Genomic DNA, 22,593 nt, shown 5'->3' with positions numbered 1-22,593 from the left:
AGGCGTCTGCCGCCAGCGCTCGGTGATCGTGAGACCGTGCCATGAAAACTGGGACCTTGTTGTTGTGCCGTGACGCCATCAGATCGACGTCCGGCGACCCCCAGCGGCGACAGATCTGTTGAAACACGTCCGGGTGAAGGGACCATTCTCCTGCGTCCATGCCCTGGCGACTGAGAAAGTCCGCTTCCCAGTTTTCCACGCCTGGGATGTGAACTGCAGATATGGTGGACGCTCTGCTTTCCACCCACGTCAAAATCCGCTGGACTTCTTGAAAAGCTTGGCGACTGCGTGTTCCCCCTTGGTGGTTGATGTACGCCACCGCCGTGGAATTGTCCGACTGAATCCGAATCTGCTTGCCTTCCAGCCATTGTTGGAAGGCTCGCAGGGCAAGATAGATTGCTCTGATTTCCAGAACATTGATCTGCAAGGTGGACTCTTCCTGAGTCCACGTACCCTGAGCCCTGTGGTGGAGAAACACCGCTCCCCACCCTGATAGGCTCGCATCTGTCGTGACCACTGCCCAGGACGGGGGAAGGAACGACTTTCCCTGTGACAATGAGTTGGGGAGAAGCCACCAACGTAGAGAGTCCTTGGCAGTCTGAGAGAGGGAGACAGTCCTGTCGAGGGACGTCGATTTCCCATCCCATTGGCGCAGAATGTCCCATTGGAGAGGGCGCAGATGAAACTGCGCGAACGGGACTGCCTCCATTGCTGCTACCATCTTTCCTAGGAAATGCATGAGGCGCCTCAGTGAGTGCGACTGGCTCTGAAGGAGAGATTGCACTCCAGTCCGTAGCGAGCACTGCTTGTCCAGTGGAAGCCTCACTATCGCTGATAGAGTATGAAACTCCATGCCAAGATAAGTCAGAGATTGGGTCGGGGTTAGATGAGACTTTGGAAAGTTGATAATCCACCCGAAAGTCTGGAGAGTGTCTAGCGCCACCTTCAGACTGTGTTGGCATGCTTCTTGAGAGGATGCCTTTATAAGCAGGTCGTCTAGATACGGGATGACCGAGTGACCCTGCGAGTGCAGAACAGCTACTACTGCTGCCATGACTTTGGTGAAGACCCGGGGGGCTGTTGCCAGACCGAAGGGTAACGCTACGAACTGTAGGTGCTCGTCGTGTATGACGAAACGTAGGAAACGCTGATGCTCTGGTGCAATCGGCACGTGGAGATACGCATCTTTGATGTCTATTGATGCTAGAAAATCTCCCTGAGACATTGAGGCTATGACGGAGCGTAGGGATTCCATCCGGAACCTCCTGACTTTTACGTGTCTGTTGAGCAACTTCAGATCCAGGACGGGACGATACGATCCGTCCTTTTTTGGGACCACAAACAGATTGGAGTAAAAACCGTGACCCTGTTCCTGAAGAGGGACGGAGGTCACCACCCCTTCCGCCTTTAGAGCGGCCACCGCCTGCAACAGAGCATCGGCTCGGTCTGGTGGTGGAGAAGTTCGGAAGAAACGAGTTGGCGGACGAGAACTGAACTCTATCCTGTACCCGTGAGATAGAATATCTCTCACCCAACGGTCCTTGACGCTTGCTAGCCAAATGTCGCCAAAGTGGGAGAGCCTCCCACCGACCGCGGGCGTGGGCATCGGAGACCGCAAGTCAGGAGGACGTCGTTTTGGCAACGGTTCCTCCGGCTGGTCTTTTTGGGCGTGACTGAGACCTCCAAGAATTTGAACGTCTCTGGTCCTTTTGAGTCTTTTTTGACGAGGCGAATTGGGACCTGCCCTGTCCTCGAAAGGACCGATAACCAGACTGACCCCTCCTCTGTTGGGGCTTGTTCTGTCTGTGTTGCGGTAAGGAAGAGTCCTTACCCTTGGAGTGTTTGATGATTTCATCCAAACGCTCTCCAAACAATCGGTCACGAGAAAAAGGCAAATTGGTTAAGCACTTCTTGGAATGAGAATCTGCTTTCCAATGTCTCAACCACAGAGCCCTACGCAAAACAACTGAGTTGGCTGACGCCACTGCCGTGCGGCTTGTAGCGTCCAGAACAGCATTAATCGCGTACGACGCGAATGCCGCCATTTGCGAGGTCAATGGTGCTACCTGCGGGGCAAATGCACGTGTGACTGAGTCGACTCGCGCAAGCCCGGCCGTGATAGCTTGGAGTGCCCATACGGCCGCAAAAGAAGGCGCTAATGACGCTCCAATCGCTTCATAGATGGATTTCAGCCAGAGCTCCATCTGCCTGTCAGTGGCATCTTTAAGTGCCGCTCCATCTTCAACAGCAACCAAGGATCTAGCTGCAAGCCTGGAAATTGGAGGATCCACTTTTGGACACTGGGTCCAACCCTTGACCACTTCAGAGGGAAAAGGGTAGCGTGTATCTTTAAGTCGTTTAGGAAAACGCCTTTCAGGATAAGCGTGGGGTTTCTGGATTGCGTCTCTGAAGTCAGCGTGGTCCAGAAAAGTGCTTAATGTACGCTTAGGGTATCTGAAATGGATTCTCTCGTGCTGCGAAGCTGACTCCTCTACAGGAGGAGCTGGTGGGGAAATATTCAACATCTTATTGATGTTAAATATAAGATCATTAACTATGGCGTCACCATCTGGTGTATCTAGATTGAGAGCGGTCCCAGGATCAGAATCCTGATCAGTTACGTCCGCCTCATCCCCCATAGATTCATCCCGCTGGGATCCAGACCATTGAGATGAATGTGAAGGCCCGTCATAACGAGCCCGCTTAGGCTGCCCGGGGCCATCGTCCGAGTCAGAGTCTTCACCCTGAGGTGAAGATGCCCGTCCCGGAGCTAGGAGCTGAGGGGGACCAGGGGGCAATACATGCACAGTGTCCGTGGTCTGAAGTACAGGCCTAGCTCGCAATGTGTCAAGAATTTGTGACATAGTGAGAGACATTCTGTCAGCAAAAGCTGCAAACTCAGTCCCTGTCACCTGGACAGCATTCACAGGTGGTACACCCTGGGACACGTCCAGCAGAGGTCCCGACTGTGCAAGCGCCGCAGGGGCCGAGCACTGCACACAATGGGGGTCCGTGGAGCCTGCCGGTAGAAAAGTCCCACATGCGGTGCAGGAAGCATATAATGTCTGTGCCTTGGCACCCTTGCGTTTTACGGGCGACATGCTGCTGGCTCTCTGCATGTGAGAGAGTCTATAGCCAAAGGGCGACCAGCGCTATGTAATACCAAGTAATTGTAGCCACAAAATACTAAGATACTACGAGCACAAGAGGGGGTGAGCCGTGAGGGCTGCTTACCGCCCGCTGAACAGCGGGTAAGAGGCTGCAGAATGCCTTGTCTGGGTCTCCCCGGCTCCCCTCTGCAGCTCAGCGTGTAGGCAAGAATGGCTGCCGGCTTATGTGGAGAGGGGCGGTCCGTGGGAGTTCCCCAACAAAAGTGCGGGAACAGTGTCCCCTCTGTGCTGACTGTGAGGGCTGGAGTATGTAAAAACGACTCCAGCCCTCAGCGCTGATGCACTGGCCAGCGTCCCGCCCCTCTCCTGACTGGCAGGTCTGGGGGCGGGAACGAACGAAAGCAGGCCGCAAAAAGCCGGGGACTCGAGTTATCAGCGCGGCCGCCGTAAAAGCGCGGGCCGCGCTGAAGTCCCCGGCGCACTACAAGTGCCAGCCGCGCCGCTGTTCCAGCGGCCGGCGCGACCGAGTCTAGACGTGGGCAGCGTCCCGCCCCTCTCCTGACTGGCAGGTCTGGGGGCGGGAACGAACGGAAGCAGGCCGCAAAAGCCGGGGACTGTAGTTATCAGCGCGGCCGCCGTAAAAGCGCAGGCCGCGCTGAAGTCCCCGGCGCACTACAAGTGCCAGCCGTGCCGCAGTCCCAGCGGCCGGCGCGGCCGATTCCCATAAGTGTGCCTGCTTCAGCTAAGCTGAATGAGGCCATGGCACAGGCGCCGCAGCGCTGATGTCCCCCGGCGCACTACAACACCCAGCATGCTGCGGTGTGAGCGCCAAATACACGGGGACACAGAGTACCTTAAGGAAGCAGGGCCATGTCCCTGATGTACTCCGCTCCATCCAGCATCTTCTCCAGGGGCTGTAGATGGAGCACGGTCTCAGTGCCTGGAGACCGGTAAATCCCACTTCACCCAGAGCCCTGTAAAAAGGGATGGGGAAGGAATCAGCATGTGGGCTCCTGCCGCCGTACCCGCAATGGGTACCTCAACCTTACAAACACCTCCGACATAAGTGGGGTGAGAAGGGAGCATGCTGGGAGTCTGTATAGACCCTCTTTTCTTCCATCCGACATAGTCAGCAGCTGCTGCTGACTAAAAACAATGGAGCTATGCGTGCGTGTCTGACCTCCTTGCGCACAAAGCTAAAACTGAGGAATCCGTACTCCTACGGGAGGGTGTATAGCCAGAAGGGGAGGGGCCTTACACTTTTAAGTGTAGTTCTTTGTGCGGCCTCCAGAGGCAGTAGCTATACACCCACTGTCTGGGTCTCCCAATTAGGAGCGAAAAAGAAAACTCCTTGGGACATTGAGGCGATGACGGAGCGGAGGGATTCCATCCGGAACCGCCTGGTCCTTACGTGTTTGTTGAGCAGTTTTAGGTCCAAAACAGGACAGAAGGACCAGTCATTCTTTGGAACCACAAACAAGTTGGAGTAGAAACCGTGACCCTGTTGCTGAAGAGGAACCGGGACCACCACTCCTTCTGCCTTCAGAATGCCCACCGCCTGCAGAAGAGCCTCGGCTCGCTCGGGAGGCGGAGATGTTCTGAAGAATCGAGTCGGAGGACGAGAGCTGAACTCTATCCTGTAACCGTGAGACAAAATGTCTCTCACCCAACGGTCTTTTACTTGTGGCAGCCAGGTGTCGCAAAAGCGGGAGAGCCTGCCACCGACCGAGGATGCGGTGTGAGGAGGCCGTAAGTCATGAGGAAGCCGCCTTGGTAGCGGCACCTCCGGCGGTCTTTTTAGGGCGTGATTTAGACCGCCATGCGTCGGCGTTCCTCTGATCCTTCTGAGGCCTTTTGGACGAGGAGAATTGTGACCTGCCCGCACCCCGAAAGGACCGAAACCTCGACTGTCCCCTCCTCTGTTGGGGTGTTTTTGGTTTGGCTTGGGGTAAGGATGTTTCCTTTCCCTTGGATTGTTTGATGATTTCATCCAATCTCTCACCAAACAAACGGTCGCCAGAAAATGGCAATCCAGTTAAGCACTTTTTGGAAGCCGAATCTGCCTTCCATTCCCGCAGCCACAAGGCCCTGCGTATTACCACCGAATTGGCGGCTGCAACCGCCGTACGGGTCGCAGAGTCCAGGACAGCATTAATAGCGTAGGACGCGAATGCCGACGTTTGAGAGGTTATGGACGCCACCTGCGGCGCAGACGTACGTGAGTGCGTCAATTTGCGCCTGACCAGCTGAGATAGCTTGGAGTGCCCATACGGCTGCGAATGCTGGAGCAAAAGACGCGCCGATAGCTTCATAGATGGATTTCAACCAGAGCTCCATCTGTCTGTCAGTGGCATCCTTGAGTGAAGCTCCATCTTCCACTGCAACTATGGATCTAGCCGCCAGTCTGGAGATTGGAGGATCCACCTTGGGACACTGAGTCCAGCCCTTGACCACGTCAGGGGGAAGAAGGGAATTTTGTTACTTACCGTAAATTCCTTTTCTTCTAGATCCTATTGGGAGACCCAGACGATTGGGTGTATAGCACTGCCTCCGGAGGCCACACAAAGCAATTACACTAAAAAGTGTAAGGCCCCTCCCCTTCTGGCTATACACCCCCAGTGGGATCACTGGCTCACCAGTTTTAGTGCAAAAGCAAGAAGGAGGAAAGCCAATAACTGGTTTAAACAAATTCACTCCGAAGTAACATCGGAGAACTGAAAACCATGCAACATGAACAACATGTGTACCCGAAAACAACCAAAAATCCCGAAGGACAACAGGGCGGGTGCTGGGTCTCCCAATAGGAGCTAGAAGAAAAGGAATTTACGGTAAGTAACAAAATTCCCTTCTTCTTCGGCGCTCCATTGGGAGACCCAGACGATTGGGACGTCCAAAAGCTGTCCCTGGGTGGGTAAAGAAATACCTCATGTTAGAGCTGCAAAGACAGCCCTCCCCTACGGGGAGGCAACTGCCGCCTGCAGGACTCTTCTACCTAGGCTGGCGTCCGCCGAAGCATAGGTATGCACCTGATAATGTTTGGTGAAAGTGTGCAGACTCGACCAGGTAGCTGCCTGGCACACCTGTTGAGCCGTAGCCTGGTGTCGTAATGCCCAGGACGCACCCACGGCTCTGGTAGAATGGGCCTTCAGCCCTGATGGAACCGGAAGCCCAGCAGAACGGTAAGCTTCAAGAATTGGCTCTTTGATCCATCGAGCCAGGGTGGCTTTGGAAGCCTGCGACCCTTTGCGCTTACCAGCGACAAGGACAAAGAGTGCATCTGAACGGCGCAGGGGCGCCGTGCGGGAAATGTAGATTCTGAGTGCTCTCACCAGATCTAACAAATGTAAATCCTTCTCATAGCGATGAACTGCATGAGGACAAAAAGAAGGCAAAGAGATATCCTGATTAAGATGAAAAGAGGATACCACCTTCGGGAGAAACTCCTGAATGGGTCGCAGCACTACCTTGTCCTGGTGGAAGACCAGGAAGGGAGCCTTGGATGACAGCGCTGCTAGCTCAGACACTCTCCGAAGAGATGTGATCGCTACCAGAAAAGCCACTTTCTGTGATAGTCTGGAAAGTGGAACCTCCCTCAGAGGCTCGAAGGGCGGCTTCTGGAGGGCAACCAGTACCCTGTTCAGATCCCATGGATCTAACGGCCGCTTGTACGGGGGTACGATATGACAAACCCCCTGCAGGAACGTGCGTACCTTAGAAAGTCGTGCTAGACGCTTCTGAAAAAAGACGGATAGCGCCGAGACTTGCCCTTTAAGGGAGCCGAGCGACAAACCTTTTTCTAACCCAGATTGCAGGAAAGAAAGAAATGTAGGCAATGCAAATGGCCAGGGAGACACTCCCTGAGCAGAGCACCAGGATAAGAATATCCTCCACGTTCTGTGGTAGATCTTAGCGGACGTGGGCTTCCTAGCCTGTCTCATGGTGGCAACGACCCCATGTGATAATCCTGAAGACGCTAGGATCCAGGACTCAATGGCCACACAGTCAGGTTCAGGGCCGCAGAATTCCGATGGAAAAACGGCCCTTGGGACAGCAAGTCTGGTCGGTCTGGTAGTGCCCACGGTTGGCCGACCGTGAGATGCCACAGATCCGGATACCACGCCCTCCTCGGCCAGTCTGGGGCGACGAGTATGACGCGGCTGCAGTCGGATCTGATCTTGCGTAGCACCCTGGGCAAGAGTGCCAGAGGTGGAAACACATAAGGGAGCCGGAACTGCGACCAATCTTGCACTAAGGCGTCTGCCGCCAGAGCTCTGTGATCGCGAGACCGTGCCATGAAGGTTGGGACCTTGTTGTTGTGCCGGGACGCCATTAAGTCGACGTCCGGCCTTCCCCAGCGGCGACAGATTTCCTGAAACACGTCCGGGTGAAGGGACCATTCCCCTGCGTCCATGCCCTGGCGACTGAGGAAGTCTGCCTCCCAGTTTTCTACGCCGGGGATGTGAACTGCGGATATGGTGGAGGCCGTGGCTTCCACCCACATCAGGATCCGCCGGACTTCCTGGAAGGCTTGCCGACTGCGTGTCCCCCCTTGGTGGTTGATGTATGCCACCGCTGTGGAGTTGTCCGACTGAATTCGGATCTGCCTTCCTTCCAGCCACTGCTGGAAGGCTAGTAGGGCAAGATACACTGCTCTGATTTCCAGAACATTGATCTGAAGGGTGGACTCCTGCTGGGTCCACGTACCCTGAGCCCTGTGGTGGAGAAAAACTGCTCCCCACCCTGACAGACTCGCGTCTGTCGTGACCACCGCCCAGGACGGTGGTAGGAAGGATCTTCCCTGTGATAATGAGGTGGGAAGAAGCCACCACTGCAGAGAGTCCTTGGCCGTCTGGGAAAGGGAGACTTTCCTGTCCAGGGATGTTGACTTCCCGTCCCATTGGCGGAGAATGTCCCATTGAAGAGGGCGCAGATGAAACTGCGCAAACGGAACCGCCTCCATTGCCGCCACCATCTTCCCGAGGAAGTGCATGAGGCGTCTTAAGGAGTGCGACTGACTGTGAAGAAGAGCCTGCACCCCAGTCTGTAGTGACCGCTGCTTGTCCAGCGGAAGCTTCACTATCGCTGAGAGAGTATGAAACTCCATGCCAAGATACGTCAGTGATTGGGTCGGTAACAGAGTTGACTTTGAGAAGTTGATGATCCACCCGAACGTCTGGAGAGTCTCCAGTGCAACGTTCAGGCTGAGTTGGCATGCCTCCTGAGAGGGTGCCTTGACAAGTAGATCGTCCAAGTAAGGGATCACAGAGTGTCCCTGAGAGTGCAAAACTGCTACCACTGCCGCCATGACCTTGGTGAACACCCGTGGGGCTGTCGCCAGACCAAATGGCAGAGCTACGAACTGAAGATGGTCGTCTCCTATCACGAAGCGTAGAAAGCGTTGGTGCTCTGTAGCAATCGGCACGTGGAGATAAGCATCTTTGATGTCTATTGATGCTAGGAAATCTCCTTGAGACATTGAGGCAATGACTGAGCGGAGGGATTCCATCCGGAACCGCCTGGCGTTCACATGCCTGTTGAGCAGTTTTAGGTCCAGAACAGGACGGAATGAGCCGTCCTTTTTTGGCACCACAAAGAGATTGGAGTAAAAACCTTGTCCCTGTTCCCGAAGAGGAACAGGGACCACCACTCCTTCTGCTCTTAGAGAATGCACCGCCTGCAGAAGGGCATCTGCTCGGTCGGGATGTGGGGAGGTTCTGAAGAACCGAGGCGGAGGACGAGAACTGAACTCTATCCTGTACCCGTGAGACAAAATGTCTGTTACCCACCGGTCTTTGACCTGTGGCAGCCAAATGTCGCAAAAGCGGGAGAGCCTGCCACCGACCGAGGATGCGGAGGGAGGCGGCCGAAAGTCATGAGGCAGCCGCCTTGGAAGCGGTACCTCCGGTTGCTTTCTTGGGGCGTGAGTGAGCCCGCCAGGAGTCAGAGCTCCTTTGCTCTTTCTGAGTCCCTTTGGACGAGGAGAATTGGGGCTTGCCCGAGCCTCGAAAGGACCGAAACTTTGATTGCCACTTCCTCTGTTGAGGTTTGCTTGATCTGGGCTGGGGTAAGGAAGAGTCCTTACCCTTGGACTGTTTAATGATTTCCGCCAATTGCTCACCAAACAGTCTGTCTCCAGACAATGGCAAGCCGGTTAAACATTTTTTAGAAGCAGAATCTGCTTTCCATTCTTTTAACCACAAGGCTCTGCGCAAAACTACAGAGTTGGCGGAGGCCATTGAGGTACGGCTCGTAGAGTCTAGTACCGCATTGATAGCGTAGGTCGCAAACGCAGTCATTTGCGTAGTTAAGGACGCCACTTGCGGCACTGCTGGACTTAAGAAAGAGTCCACCTGTGCCAGACCAGCTGAAATAGCTTGGAGCGCCCACACGGCCGCGAATGCTGGAGCAAACGACGCGCCAATAGCTTCATAGACAGATTTCAACCAAAGGTCCATCTGTCTGTCATTAGCATCTTTAAGTGAAGCCCCATCCTCCACTGCAACTATGGATCTAGCTGCAAGCCTGGATATTGGAGGGTCCACTTTTGGACACTGGGTCCAGCGTTTGACCACGTCAGGGGGAAAGGGATAACGTGTATCCTTCAGACGTTTGGAAAAACGCTTGTCCGGATAAGCATGGTGTTTCTGGATTGATTCTCTGAAGTCAGAGTGGTCCAGAAAAGTACTCAATTTCCGCTTGGGATATAGGAAATGGAATTTCTCCTGCTGGGCAGCTGCCTCCTCTGCTGAAGGGGCTGGGGGAGAAATATCCAACAGCCTATTGATGGCCGCTATAAGGTCATTTACCATGGCGTCACCATCTGGCGTATCCAGATTGAGTGCGGTGTCAGGACCAGACTCCTGATCACCCACCTCTGTCTCATCATATAGAGACCCTTCTCGCAGAGACCCTGACCCGCGTGACGACGTGGAGGGTCTCTCCCAGCGAGCTCGCTTAGGCGGCCTGGGACTGTCATCAGAGTCAGAGTCCTCAGCCTGTGATGCCTGGGACCCCCTTGAAGTACGGATTAGTTCTAACTGAGGGGGACCGGGGAACATAGACACAGCAGTGTCCATGGTCTGAGCAACTGGCCTGGACTGCAAGGTCTCCAGGATTTTTGTCATAGTCACAGACATTTTATCAGCAAAGACTGCAAATTCTGTCCCCGTCACCGGGGCAGGGTTCACAGGCGTCTCTGCCTGGGCCACTACTACCATAGACTCTGGCTGACGAAGTGCCACTGGGACTGAACATTGCACACAATGAGAGTCGTTGGAGCCTGCTGGTAGATTAGCCCCACCTGTACAAGCAGTGAATACAGCCCGTGCCTTGGCACCCTTGCGTTTTGTGGATGACATGTTGCTGTCTCCTCAGAGCAATATAGGGGTATACAGCCAAGAAGCGACCGTACAGTGCAGTATATATATATATATATATCTGGTACAGGAAAAAGTACACCAATACACACTGTGGCACTAGTGGGGCCAGCACTAATGTGCTGCTTACCGCCCGCCAACGCGGGTGTGTGGTCGCCAGAAATCCCTAGTCTGGGTCTCCCAGAGCCTGTGTCCGTCCTCCAGCCAGACTGCATGCAGGAATGGCTGCCGGCGTCCTGTGGAGGGGGGGGGGCGGGCCCTGGGCGTGCTCAGACCAAAAGCGGGAAACCTGCGTCCCACTGTGCCTAGTGAGAGGGCTGGAGCATGTAAATAAGGCTCCAGCCCTCGGCGCTGACGATTGCACAGCGTCTGTCCCATTCCCTGATTGACAGGGAGGGGGCGGGAACGAAGCGGAGCTAGGCCGCAAAAGCCGGGGACTAAATTTATAAGCGCCGCCGCCGTAAAAGCGCGGTCGGCGCTAAGTCCCCGGCGCACTACAAGTCCCAGCCGCGCCGCCGCTCCGAGAGTGGCCGGCGCGGTAGTTCCCAGCACATGAAGTCACACAGCTAAGCTGCTGTGACTCAAACCCCAGCGTGGAGCGCTACTGTCCCCGGCGCACTAACACACCCAGCAAGTCTGGCGTGTGCGTGCCTGTCTGTACGGGGACACAGAGTACCTGAAAGTTGCAGGGCCTTGTCCCTGAACGGTACCCCGGCTCCTTATCCAGCAGGTTCAATGGGTCTGTGGACGGAGCCCGGCCTCAGGGCTTGGAGGCCGGTAAGATCCCACTTCCTCAGAGCCCCTCAGGGGGATGGGGAAGGAAAACAGCATGTGGGCTCCAGCCTCCGTACCCGCAATGGGTACCTCAACCTTACAAACCACAAGTGGGGTAAGAAGGGAGCATGCTGGGGGCCCCATATGGGCCCTCTTTTCTTCCATCCGACATAGTCAGCAGCTACTGCTGACTAAACAGTGGAGCTATGCGTGGATGTCTGACCTCCTTCGCACAAAGCAGAAAACTGGTGAGCCAGTGATCCCACTGGGGGTGTATAGCCAGAAGGGGAGGGGCCTTACACTTTTTAGTGTAATTGCTTTGTGTGGCCTCCGGAGGCAGTGCTATACACCCAATCGTCTGGGTCTCCCAATGGAGCGCCGAAGAAAAGGGTAACGTGTATCCTTAAGGCGCTTGGAAAAACGCTTATCTGGATAAGCTCGGTGTTTCTGGACTGCCTCTCTGAAGTCAGAGTGGTCCAGAAACATACTCCTTGTACGCTTGGGAAACCTGAAACGGAATTTCTCCTGCTGAGAAGCTGACTCCTCCACTGGAGGAGCTGAGGGAGAAATATTCAACATTTCACTGATGGACGCGATAAGATCATTCACTATGGCGTCCCCATCAGGAGTATCAAGGTTGAGAGCGGCTTCAGGATCAGAATCCTGATCAGCTACCTCCGCTTCATCATACAGAGAGTCCTCTCGCTGAGACCCTGAACATTGTGATGATGTCGAGGGAATTTCATAGCGAGCTCGCTTAGTCGGTCTGGGGCTGCGGTCCGTGTCAGAGACCTCACCCTGGGATCCATGAGACACCCCGGGAGGACATTGCTGTTCCAACTGAGGGGAACCAGGGGACAATGATACCACAGTGCCCCTGGCTTGAGATGCCGGCCTGGACTGCAAGGCTTCTAATATCTTAGCCATAGTCTCAGAAAGTCTTTCAGTAAAAACTGCAAACTCCGTCCCTGTCACCTGGACAGTGTTAACAGGTGGTTCTCCCTGGGCCACCCCTAGCAGAGGCTCCGGCTGAGAAAGTGCCACAGGGGCCGAGCATTGCACACAATGAGGGTCAGTGGAACCTGCCGGCAGTATAGCCGTACATGCTGCACAGGCAGCATAGTATGTTGTCTCCTCTGAGCAATACAGGAGGGTAAATAGCCACAAATCAACAGTGCACCCTACAGTGTAAAGTATAGACTATAATCATATAAACTATAAATACACTTCTGCACTAGTGGGGCCAGCACCACAGGTGCTGCTTACCGCCTGCGCAAAGCGTTTGTGTGGGCACCAGAAATCCTGCCTGGGTCTCCCTGAGCTTGTCTCTCCTCTCCAGCGTTAGCAGAGCTGAGAGGAATGGCTGCCAGCGTCCTGGGGAGAGGAGGGAGCCGTGGGCGTGACCCAGAAAAGTGCGGGAACTGGTGCCCCACTGTGCAGAGTGAGGGGGGTGGAGTATGCAAAGCATGCTCCAGCCCTCAGTGCTGCCGTCCTGTACAGCGTCCCGCCCTTCCCCTGACTGGCAGGGCTGGGGGCGGGAAAAGAATGAGACTAGGCCGCAGAAGCCGGGGACTATAGTTATAAGCGCGGCCGCCGTATAAGCGCGGTCGGCGCCGAAGTCCCCGGCGCACTAACAGTCCCAGCCGCGCCGCAGTGATAACCATGGCAGCGGCGGTCAGCGCGGCAGTCCCCCTACACAAATACACTCAGCGACGCTGAAGTGTATAGTGGCACAAATGCAGCCAGCGCTGCTGTCCCCGGTGCACTAGCACACCCAGCAATGCTGGAGTGTTGCTGTGCGCGGTCCCCACGGGGACACAGAGTACCTCAAAGTAGCAGGGCCATGTCCCTGAACGATACTCGGCTCCTATCCAGCAGGGTCCTCAGGAGCTGTGGATGGAGCACGGTCTCCTGTGCCTGGAGACCGATGGGATCCCACTTCACCCAGAGCCCTAATTGAGGGATGGGGAAGGAAAGCAGCATGTGGGCTCCAGCCTCCGTACCCGCAATGGATACCTCAACCTTAACAACACCGCCGACAAGAGTGGGGTGAGAAGGGAGCATGCTGGGGGCCCTGTTATGGGCCCTCTTTTCTTCCATCCGACATAGTCAGCAGCTGCTGCTGACTAAGCTGTGGAGCTATGCGTGGATGTCTGACCTCTTTCGCACAAAGCATAAAAACTGATGAGCCCGTAGCAGTACGGGGGGTGTATAGGCTGAAGGGGAGGGGCTTTACACTTTTAGTGTAATACTTTGTGTGGCCTCCGGAGGCAGAAGCTTTACACCCAATTGTCTGGGTCTCCCAATTAGGAGCGACAAAGAAAATCACTTTTCTAGTGCGCACATAGCCTAAAGGGATTATCACCCTAAACCGCTCTAGATTCCTAAATGGTAAAATCACGCAGTGATAAAAGGAGGTTATGACCAGGCGGATTTACCATTTAGGAGTCTAGGAAAGGCGGGAGATGAGCCCCATGAGTAGCGTTACAGAAGCCATATTGATGGTCGTAGAGAGCTAGAAACAGATCTAACTAAATTTGGCCGTACACATAGAGTAAGTATCAGCATCGGTACTTACATGCCAAAACGCCACTGGTGGCACAGTCCACTCCTGACTGCAGGTTCCACGACATCGGCGCTGGAGGTGGCGGAAGAGGAGGGACCGGACGAGGAGTTTCTTCTTTAGGTTCTGAAATACTGTCAACCTCCAGGTCAGTACTTCTCTCCAGGTCTGCAGGGAGCTCCTCCGGCATGAAGGACACATCGGGAGTCTTGCAGCTACTGTCTACAGTCTGCGAGTCAGGAGTGAGCTCCTGCTCGTTGGCCGGTTTGGGCGGACTGGGGGGCTTCACCTTTATCTCCATCTTCTCGGTATCGGACCAGATTGGTTCATCTTTGGCTTCAATCGGGCTGAGGATCTCCTGACTGCAGCTATCTGCCTTAGACTTCTTGAGCGAAGCCTTGGTCTTCAGCTTCTTTTTCTTCTTCTCTAGCGTCCCCTTGGTTTTTACCAGAGTTCCTCCAGCACCGGCGATCTTTACTTTCTTAACACCAGTCTTTGTTTTCAAGCCTTTTACTTTTTTAGGCCGTAAGAGAGGTTCTTTAATATCTTCAGTTTCGATTTTGGGCCGACTGCTCTTAATATCCATCATCTTTTCTTCCAATTTAAGAAATGGAGAACGGCTCTCTCTATCACGACTAAATTTCACCCCGATGGATCCGGCCTCTTTCACGGACGTGGTACTGCTGACTCCTTCGCGGATCAAAACAGCCACTTTGGACTGGAGTTTGACCTTCCTGGTTGAACTTCCTTTGCCGTCTTTATGACTGGTCTTAATTTTCTTCGGAGTCTTATCTTTTTCGGAGCGAACCTTTTCTCGGTCTAACTTCATAGGCTCCGGTTCTGGATCAGGGACATCTTTGAATCTCTTTTTATACCTTTCTCGGCTGTCATCTGTGTAGGATCTATCCCGCTTCCTATCCCGTTCTTTTGAGATTTTCTGCCTACTCTCTCGATCTACCCCTACCCGCTTTGACTCAAACTCCATGGGCAGCCTCCTTTTGCCTGAATCTGATTTCCCCGAATGCCTGTGAAAAGGCCGACCACATTTACCATCTCTGTCATCGAGAGTTTCGCGGTCAGAATAGGTTTCAAAGCTTAGTCCTTCGGAATCGTAGAGAACTTCTCGTTTCCCAGACAGCTCAGGCGTGTGAAGCATTTCCTCCCTAACCAATTTCTCTTCTGGGTTGACGGTGATAGTTCTCTTAATAGTAAAAAGATCGGCATTATTGAGCTCCTGTATGGAAGGCGGCACTACTGATCGACTGTCTCGCCGTCTCCGTTCTAGCAGCGGAGGATTTTCAATCTTAGGTTCATCCAACAAATGCCTTGATCTTGTCTTCTCTTTCTCCTTCCGTTCATTCGAGTGACGTGAAGACCGTCTGTCTCGATCCCTTTCCCTGGATTTAGATCGTGATCTCTTCTTCTTTTTCTTCACCTCTGACCGATGTTTATCCTTGTGTTTATCTTTTCGAGACCGTTCAGTGCTACCAGAATGGGACCACCGACGCCTTTTCTCCTTTGATTTCGACCTGCGGCTTTTCCTCCTGTCGGCTGACGTACGAGAAGACCCTACGGCGGATAAGCTGGTGCTAATAGAAGGCGACCAAGAGCGTGATCTCCTGTGATCTCTAGACCGAGATCGAGAAATCTTACTGTTCTTAATATAAGAGCGTGATCTTGACCGTTTCCGCACCTTAACGTCCTTTGCCAGTTTTTTTGTACTAGACCAGGAAGTGGATGTTCTCGGTTCTTTCGATCTTTTCCGTTCTCTTGATCGCTTTCGCTCTCGTTTGGATTTTTTACGACTACGTGAGCTGGAAGGAGATCGCGACTTTGACTTTTTTTTAGGTCTCGAAGGCGACTTTGATTTTTTACGATACCTCTCTCTTCTTTGATTTGTGATCTTTCGTCTAAGGTCCAGCCCTTTCCATCGATTATCCATTTGATTTTCGCCAAAGTCGATTTGCAGGGCCCCTTCCTCATCTGAATCTGCATGCAAAGATAGAAAGTCATCTCCTTCCACCATTCTCAACGGTCTCTCCATGACACGACAGCGGCTGCGGAACAAGGGCATTGGGCTAAAACAATCTTCGTCCGGCTGGACGATTTCTCCTTCCTCGATTTCGGAATCGTATTTCCGATCAGAGTCATCGTCGCGATCCCTCCTTTCGGAGGAATGTCTCCGTTTGTGACGAGATCTCGACTCGCTTCCGAGTTTGGCAATTTTTTCTAACCGTAAATAAGATTTCATGTCCGGCTTTGCTAAAGACTCTAGCGATACTTTAATTTCAACCTTCGATTTGGATTCCGCTTCAGACGTGAAGTCTGTGTTATGGTGAAAGTCATTTCCAACATCTACAGTGAACACTCGTCTTATTGGCTCCACGGGAGGAGTATCGGGTGGACTGGCTTCATTCAGGGTCGAATCCGCAGCTGGTGCTTCACTGACGGTATTTTCCTCGGATACTTCCGGAGTAGGTTCCTTTACCTCCACTTCATCTGTGGTGTCCAGGTCTATGCTGGAGCTAGGACTGTAGGGTTCAAAATCCAGTTTGGAAACGCTTTTAGAAGCCACATCTGAGGAATCTTTGGAAAGTCTTTGCTCCTTTTTATTACCGTCCAGTTCACTCCCACCCTCCTCCCCGTCAACCGCCTTAGAGGTATCACTTTCCACAGGCTCTGTGCTTTCCTTGTTTTTATCCACACCAGGAAATTCTTGGCTTAAGCTATTTTCATTGTAAATACCCGCCAGAGCTTCTGATATTCGACCTTCTGTATGGGAATCACTACCTATTTCGTCATCATCGTCATCCTCATATGGTGAAGGGCTGTGCTCGGAGGAACTTGGATTAGAGCCGGTGGGGTCGAAGGGATCGTATTTTTGATCCACCGGTTCCTCCACTTCCTTCTCTGGGGAGGCATCGTAGATGTAATCTCCATTGACATTCTCCTCGTCTGTTGGGTGAAAAGGGTCATAAATATCTAGGTCTTGTGATCTATTCGACTGTGGGTCGCCGCTGCCACCGGCGGAAAGTGCGGGATTCTGTGAGTCGGATGATGAAAAGGAGGAACTTGAATCGTTTTTTTCCAAAGAGCCTGCAGGTTGCGTATGTTGGTCGTTGGACGTGGACCCTTCTCCACCGAGTGGTATTTGTTGTCCTCCAGATTCCCCAGTGCCGTTTCCTAGTGCTAATCCTACAGAAACTAAAGTGTCGGGTTGATTTTTCATAAATTGAGTATTGCTATTAATCAGACTAGTCCTGTTTGAGCAAAGTTTATCTTGTACCCTAGACCCAGAGAAGGCATCCAATGGAGCTTTGCCAGGCCCCAGAAGTCCCAGTACTGTAGAAGGACTTTTTGGCTGAGAAGTCCTTTCCAGATCAACGCGGTGAACATGCTTTGGGTTCTGCACTAGGTCACGCTTCGTGCCGGCTCTGTGTAATGTCCTGGACGTACAAGGCTTTAGATTTAGAGGGCATTTAAGGGGTTGCGGAGTTTCTCCAGTTCTTGGGGGCCTGGATAACGTGTCTTTGATTGCTGATTGTCCTTCCATGAGCTGCAGTCCTGAGGTACTTAGGCACACTGCAAGCACAGGATAACAACCGATAAGTATCAGCACAGCATAACACAGTAAAACTTTTATAAGATCACAATATTGGAAGCCTGTAACTTAACCCCTTTATGCCCAAGGACGTACTGGTACGTTTTAAATCATGAAGGGGGTAATCACCGCCGGCTGCTGCAGTGAGCTGGTGGTGATCCCTGCACATGCCTGCTGATTTGAACAGCAGACATGTGTGCCTCGCAGGCCATGGTGTATCTGCGATCCACCTGCGCCTGTTAACCCCTTAGATTGCGCTGTCAAAATGTGAAAGCGCAATTTAAATGGCCGCGGCCAGGAAATCCCCTTTCCCCGCCGCCATCGGAGGCCCCGTGAAGTGATCACCGGGTAGCCAATGGTCATGTGAGGACTCCTGTCGCTATCATGACGTAGTTCCTGTTACAGCCGACAGAGTGGTGGCTCTAACAGGAACACAGCATTTCTGCTGATCAGTGCTGCGCAGCTCTGATCAACAAAAATGAATCAGTGATCAGACTGCTGATCCTTATAGTCCCCTAGGGGGAATAATAAAATTAAAAAAAAAAAAAAGTTCAAATCAATTCCCCTTTTGCCCCATTGAAAATTAAACTGTTAAAATATACACATATTTGGTTTCGCTATGTTCAGAAACACCCGATCTATCAACATATTAAATCAATCTAATCGGTAAACGGCGTAGGGGTAACAAAATTTCAAACGCCAATATTACATTTTTTCGTCATCACAAATTTTGCGCAAAATGCAAAAAAAGGCGATCAAAACGTAGCATCTGCGCAAAAATGGTACCATTAAAAACGCCAGCTTGAGACGCAAAAAATAAGCCAACACAGACCCAGATCCCAAAAATGAGAATGCTACAGGTCTCGGAAAATGTCGCAAAAAGTGTGCCACTTTTTTTGAACGAACGTCTGGATTTTTTTTAACCCTAGATAAAAGTAAACCTATACATGTTTGGTGTCTACGAACTCGTACCGACCTGAGGCATCACAATGACACATCTGTTTTACCATATAGTGAACACGGTGAATAAAATACCCCAAAAAGTATAGCGCATTCGCACTTTTGTTGCAATTTTTCCACACTTGGAATTTTTTTGCCGTACACTGTATGATAAAACTCATGGTTTAATTTAAAACTACAACTCGTCCCACATACGTCAAGATTAACGGAAAAATAAAAAAATTAAAAAAATAAAAATAAAAAGTTACGACATTCGGAAGGACGTGAGCAAAAAAAACGAAAAATGGAAAATTGCCTGGGGGTAAAGGGGTTTAAATAGGCCGTCATGTCAGAGCAGTGGGGGCCAGAATAATGCCGATTGGTGGGGGGCGCTGCGTCGTCTTCATCGTTGATGTTGACTTGTATACTAGGGCGCTGTACAAGGCTATCCCATTCAATAATATTTGAAAGCCGCTAATAAATCAGACTGGGAAAACCTGACCGCTGGGTATGTAGCATGCCCTACGCACCCGATTTCTGGAATCTCCAGCGTCTGTCTCCTCTAAAGATTCCTGACCGCGTACTTGAATAAGCTTCAACGTCTCCGAGTCTGACCTCTGCCGTAAACTCCACTTCATCCATTTCCTCCATCGAACTTGGGGAATAACATAAAAAAAAAGTGACAATTAACGTATTTTTCGGTTTATAAGACCCACCCCAAATTTAGAGAAAAAAAAATAAAAATATGTTTTTTCTTGCAATCCGGTGGTGCCTTAAAAGGTGGGCGGCAGCAGTGGTGGAGCGGGGTTAGCAGAGGCAGGAATGGTGGACCAGGGCAATGCGGCGGGTGTTCCAGATGTTCACTGCAGGCGCTATGAGGTAGGCAACATCAGGAAACTGTTGGCGGTGCGGGCTTCAAAGAAATGGCACCCGAGTCGGCGCGTGCGCAGATTGAGCTATCGGTTCAATGACGAGCCGAGATCTCATCTGCGCATGCGCCATTATCCTTAAATCCGCTCCAAGGAGATCAATGGGCCGGAGGCGGCGCATGTGCAGAGGAGACCTTGAGCTGAGAGCGCCATCTGCGCACGCGCCAATACCAGGTGCTATTATTTGAAGCCTGCACCGCTGAGACCTGCCTATCTGCCATAGTACAGGCACCCACAGCATTGCCCCTGCCCCCTGCTACCACTCTCTTCCACCTCCCTGTAAGCTACATTCAGATTATAAAGACGCACCCCTCATTTTCCTCCCAAATTTTTGGGAGAAAAAGGATGTCTTATAATCCGAAAAATATGGTATATCGGAAAGGCAGGCGGCCAATCACACAGCATCCCAAAACCATGGTGTAATGTGTGACTAAATGTTAGACCCCGCCTAAATGTTAAAGGGGGGTTTCCTATGCTAGACTGATGACATTTTTGGATTCTCAATAATCCTGACACCAAGGGTAGCAAAACACAATTTTTAAAGGGGAAGTGTGGCCCTAGTCTAGCCTCCTATAGAGGGGGTGTCTACAAGGACAAGATGACGCCCCTTAATCGGTTCTCATCGGAAAAACTGTCAGCAAGTATTACAAAGCGCCTAGGTTTGGATCAGGTTGCGGGGGTTTGGAGCTGGTGCCGGTTGTGTTATACAGCCGGCATCTATCTCCAAAAGCAGCAATCAGAGCTACCTCTGATTGCTGCTGTCAGTCTCACATTGGTATTTAAATAGTAAAAACCTAATATACCTCAATTTTGGATGGCCACCACTATGGCACTAGTATGGTGTGCTGCGGAACTACTATTGTGTGTTAAAGGTCCTTGTAGTCACCATCTTGGTACGTGACAGATGAGACGGATACTCACTACAGATCTTCATATTCTAGATTCTCCTCTGCTGAAGACAGGAGACGAGACCCTGGCCCGATTGTACAAGTCCTTTCCACATATTCCAATTCGTTAGACAAACTAAACAGCGGATCTGTCGCGGGGTCAGGAATCTGAAAAGACGAAACAGTCAAAGACATGACGGCCCTGTTTTCAATAAGGGGGAAAAACTGGAAAATTCCTTGAAATCCGTCAATTACCGAAAATGCAATATGGCCGAAGGGATTTACCATTGCCTACGTTGGAATATTTACCCCTCAGGAGTCGGGAAAGAGGTCTAAAATCTTTGCACGTTTTGCATTATGAAAACTGTTTTAAGGTAATGTGTAAAAAAAGAGAATTTTGTTACTTACCGAAAATTCTTTTTCTTATAGTTCCGACATGGGAGACCCAGACCATGGGTGTATAGCTACTGCCTCCGGAGGCCACACAAAGTACTACACTAAAAAGTGTAGCTCCTCCCTCCGAGCATATACACCCCCTGGATGACCAAATCTAGCCAGTTTAGTGCAAAAGCTGAAGGAGGACATCCACCCACCAGTAGAGATAGAGTAAAACCCGGAATAACCGGAACCTCTGTCTACAACAACAGCCGGTGAAAACACACGGAACAAGAACTGCCAACAGGCAACAGGGAGGGTGCTGGGTCTCCCATGTCGGAACTATAAGAAAAAGAATTTACGGTAAGTAAACAAAATTCTCTTTTTCTTCATCGTTCCTTATGGGAGACCCAGACCATGGGACGTCTCAAAGCAGTCCATGGGTGGGAAATAAACAGAAGAAGGGAATTTTGTTTACTTACCGTAAATTCCTTTTCTTCTAGCTCCAATTGGGAGACCCAGACAGTGGGTGTATAGCTACTGCCCTCTGGAGGCCGCACAAAGAACTACACTTAAAAGTGTAAGGCCCCTCCCCTTCTGGCTATACACCCTCCCGTAGGAGTACAGATTCCTCAGTTTTAGTACCAAAGCAAGAAGGAGGAAAGCCAATAACAGTTTCAAAAACAAATTCAATCCGATAACACGATCGGAGAACTTAAGAAACAACATGAACAACATGTGCACCCGAAAAAACGAAACCCTAAGAACAAATAGGGCGGGTGCTGGGTCTCCCAATTGGAGCTAGAAGAAAAGGAATTTACGGTAAGTAAACAAAATTCCCTTCTTCTTTTTCGCTCCTAATTGGGAGACCCAGACAGTGGGACGTCCAAAAGCAGTCCCTGGGTGGGTAAAAAGATACCACATGAACGGGCTGTCAGACAGCCTCTTCCTACAGGTGGGCCACCGCCGCCTGAAGGACCTGTCTACCTAGGCTGGCATCTGCCGAAGCGTAGGTATGCACTTGATAGTGTTTGGTAAACGTGTGCAGACTCGACCAGGTAGCCGCTTGGCACACTTGCTGAGCCGTAGCCTGATGCCGCAATGCCCAGGACGCACCCACGGCTCTGGTAGACATGCTGCTGGCTCTCTGCAATGTGAGAGAGTCTATAGCCAAAGGGCGACCAGCGCTATGCAATACAAAGTATTTGTAGAAACAAAATACTAAGAATACTACTGGCACAAGAGGGGGTGAGCCCTGAGGGCTGCTTACCGCCCGCTGAATAGCGGGTAAGAGGCTGCAGAATTCCTTGTCTGGGTCTCCCCGGCTCCCCTCTGCAGCGCAGCGTGTCAGCAGGAATGGCTGCCGGCGTCTGTGGAGAGGGGCGGTCCGTGGGAGTTCCCAAACAAAAGTGCGGGAAACAGTGTCCCCTCTGTGCCGATTGTGAGGGCTGGAGTATGTAAAAACGACTCCAGCCCTCGGCGCTGATGCACTGGCCAGCGTCCCGCCCCTCTCCTGACTGGCAGGTCTGGGGGCGGGAACGAACGGAAGCAGGCCGCAAAAGCCGGGGACTCGAGTTATCAGCGCGGCCGCCGTAAAAGCGCGGGCCGCGCTGAAGTCCCCGGCGCACCACAAGTGCCAGCCGCGTCCGCAGTCCCAGCGGCCGGCGTGACCGATTCCTAGACGTGGCCAGCGTCCCGCCCCTCTCCTGACTGGCAGGTCCGGGGGCGGGAACGAACGGAAGCAGGCCGCAAAAGCCGGGGACTCGAGTTATCAGCGCGGCCGCCGTAAAAGCGCGGGCCGCGCTGAAGTCCCCGGCGCACCACAAGTGCCAGCCGCGCCGCAGTCCCAGCGGCCGGCGCGACCGATTCCTATAAGTGTGCCTGCTTCAGCGAAGCTGAATGAGGCCATGGCACAAGCGCCGTAGCGCTGCTGTCCCCCGGCGCACTACAACACCCAGCATGCTGCGGTGTGAGCGCCTGCACGGGGACACAGAGTACCTTGAGGAAGCAGGGCCATGTCCCTGATGTACTCCGCTCCA

At 52.3% G+C, this 22,593-nt stretch overlaps 1 protein-coding gene across 3 annotated transcripts in view; it reads right to left on the bottom strand.

The window, feature by feature from the left end:
* SCAF1 (SR-related CTD associated factor 1) overlaps positions 1-22,593 on the bottom strand; it is an 86,543-nt gene that overhangs the window by 42,771 nt on the left and 21,179 nt on the right. For all 3 annotated transcript variants that reach the window (XM_075328921.1, XM_075328920.1, XM_075328919.1), the window contains exons 5-7: positions 20,214-20,347; positions 18,894-19,018; positions 13,839-17,405 (exon numbers count right to left, since the gene is read on the bottom strand). In XM_075328921.1, the coding sequence (XP_075185036.1) occupies positions 13,839-17,405; positions 18,894-19,018; positions 20,214-20,347 (3,826 nt within the window). The remainder of the gene's footprint in view (positions 1-13,838; positions 17,406-18,893; positions 19,019-20,213; positions 20,348-22,593) is intronic.

Source organism: Anomaloglossus baeobatrachus, chromosome 11 (genome assembly GCF_048569485.1).
Source record: "Anomaloglossus baeobatrachus isolate aAnoBae1 chromosome 11, aAnoBae1.hap1, whole genome shotgun sequence".
Classification (NCBI taxonomy): Eukaryota; Metazoa; Chordata; class Amphibia; order Anura; family Aromobatidae; genus Anomaloglossus; species Anomaloglossus baeobatrachus.
The sequence above is the reverse complement of the archived record's forward strand: the minus strand, read 5'-3'. Positions and strand labels throughout refer to the sequence as shown.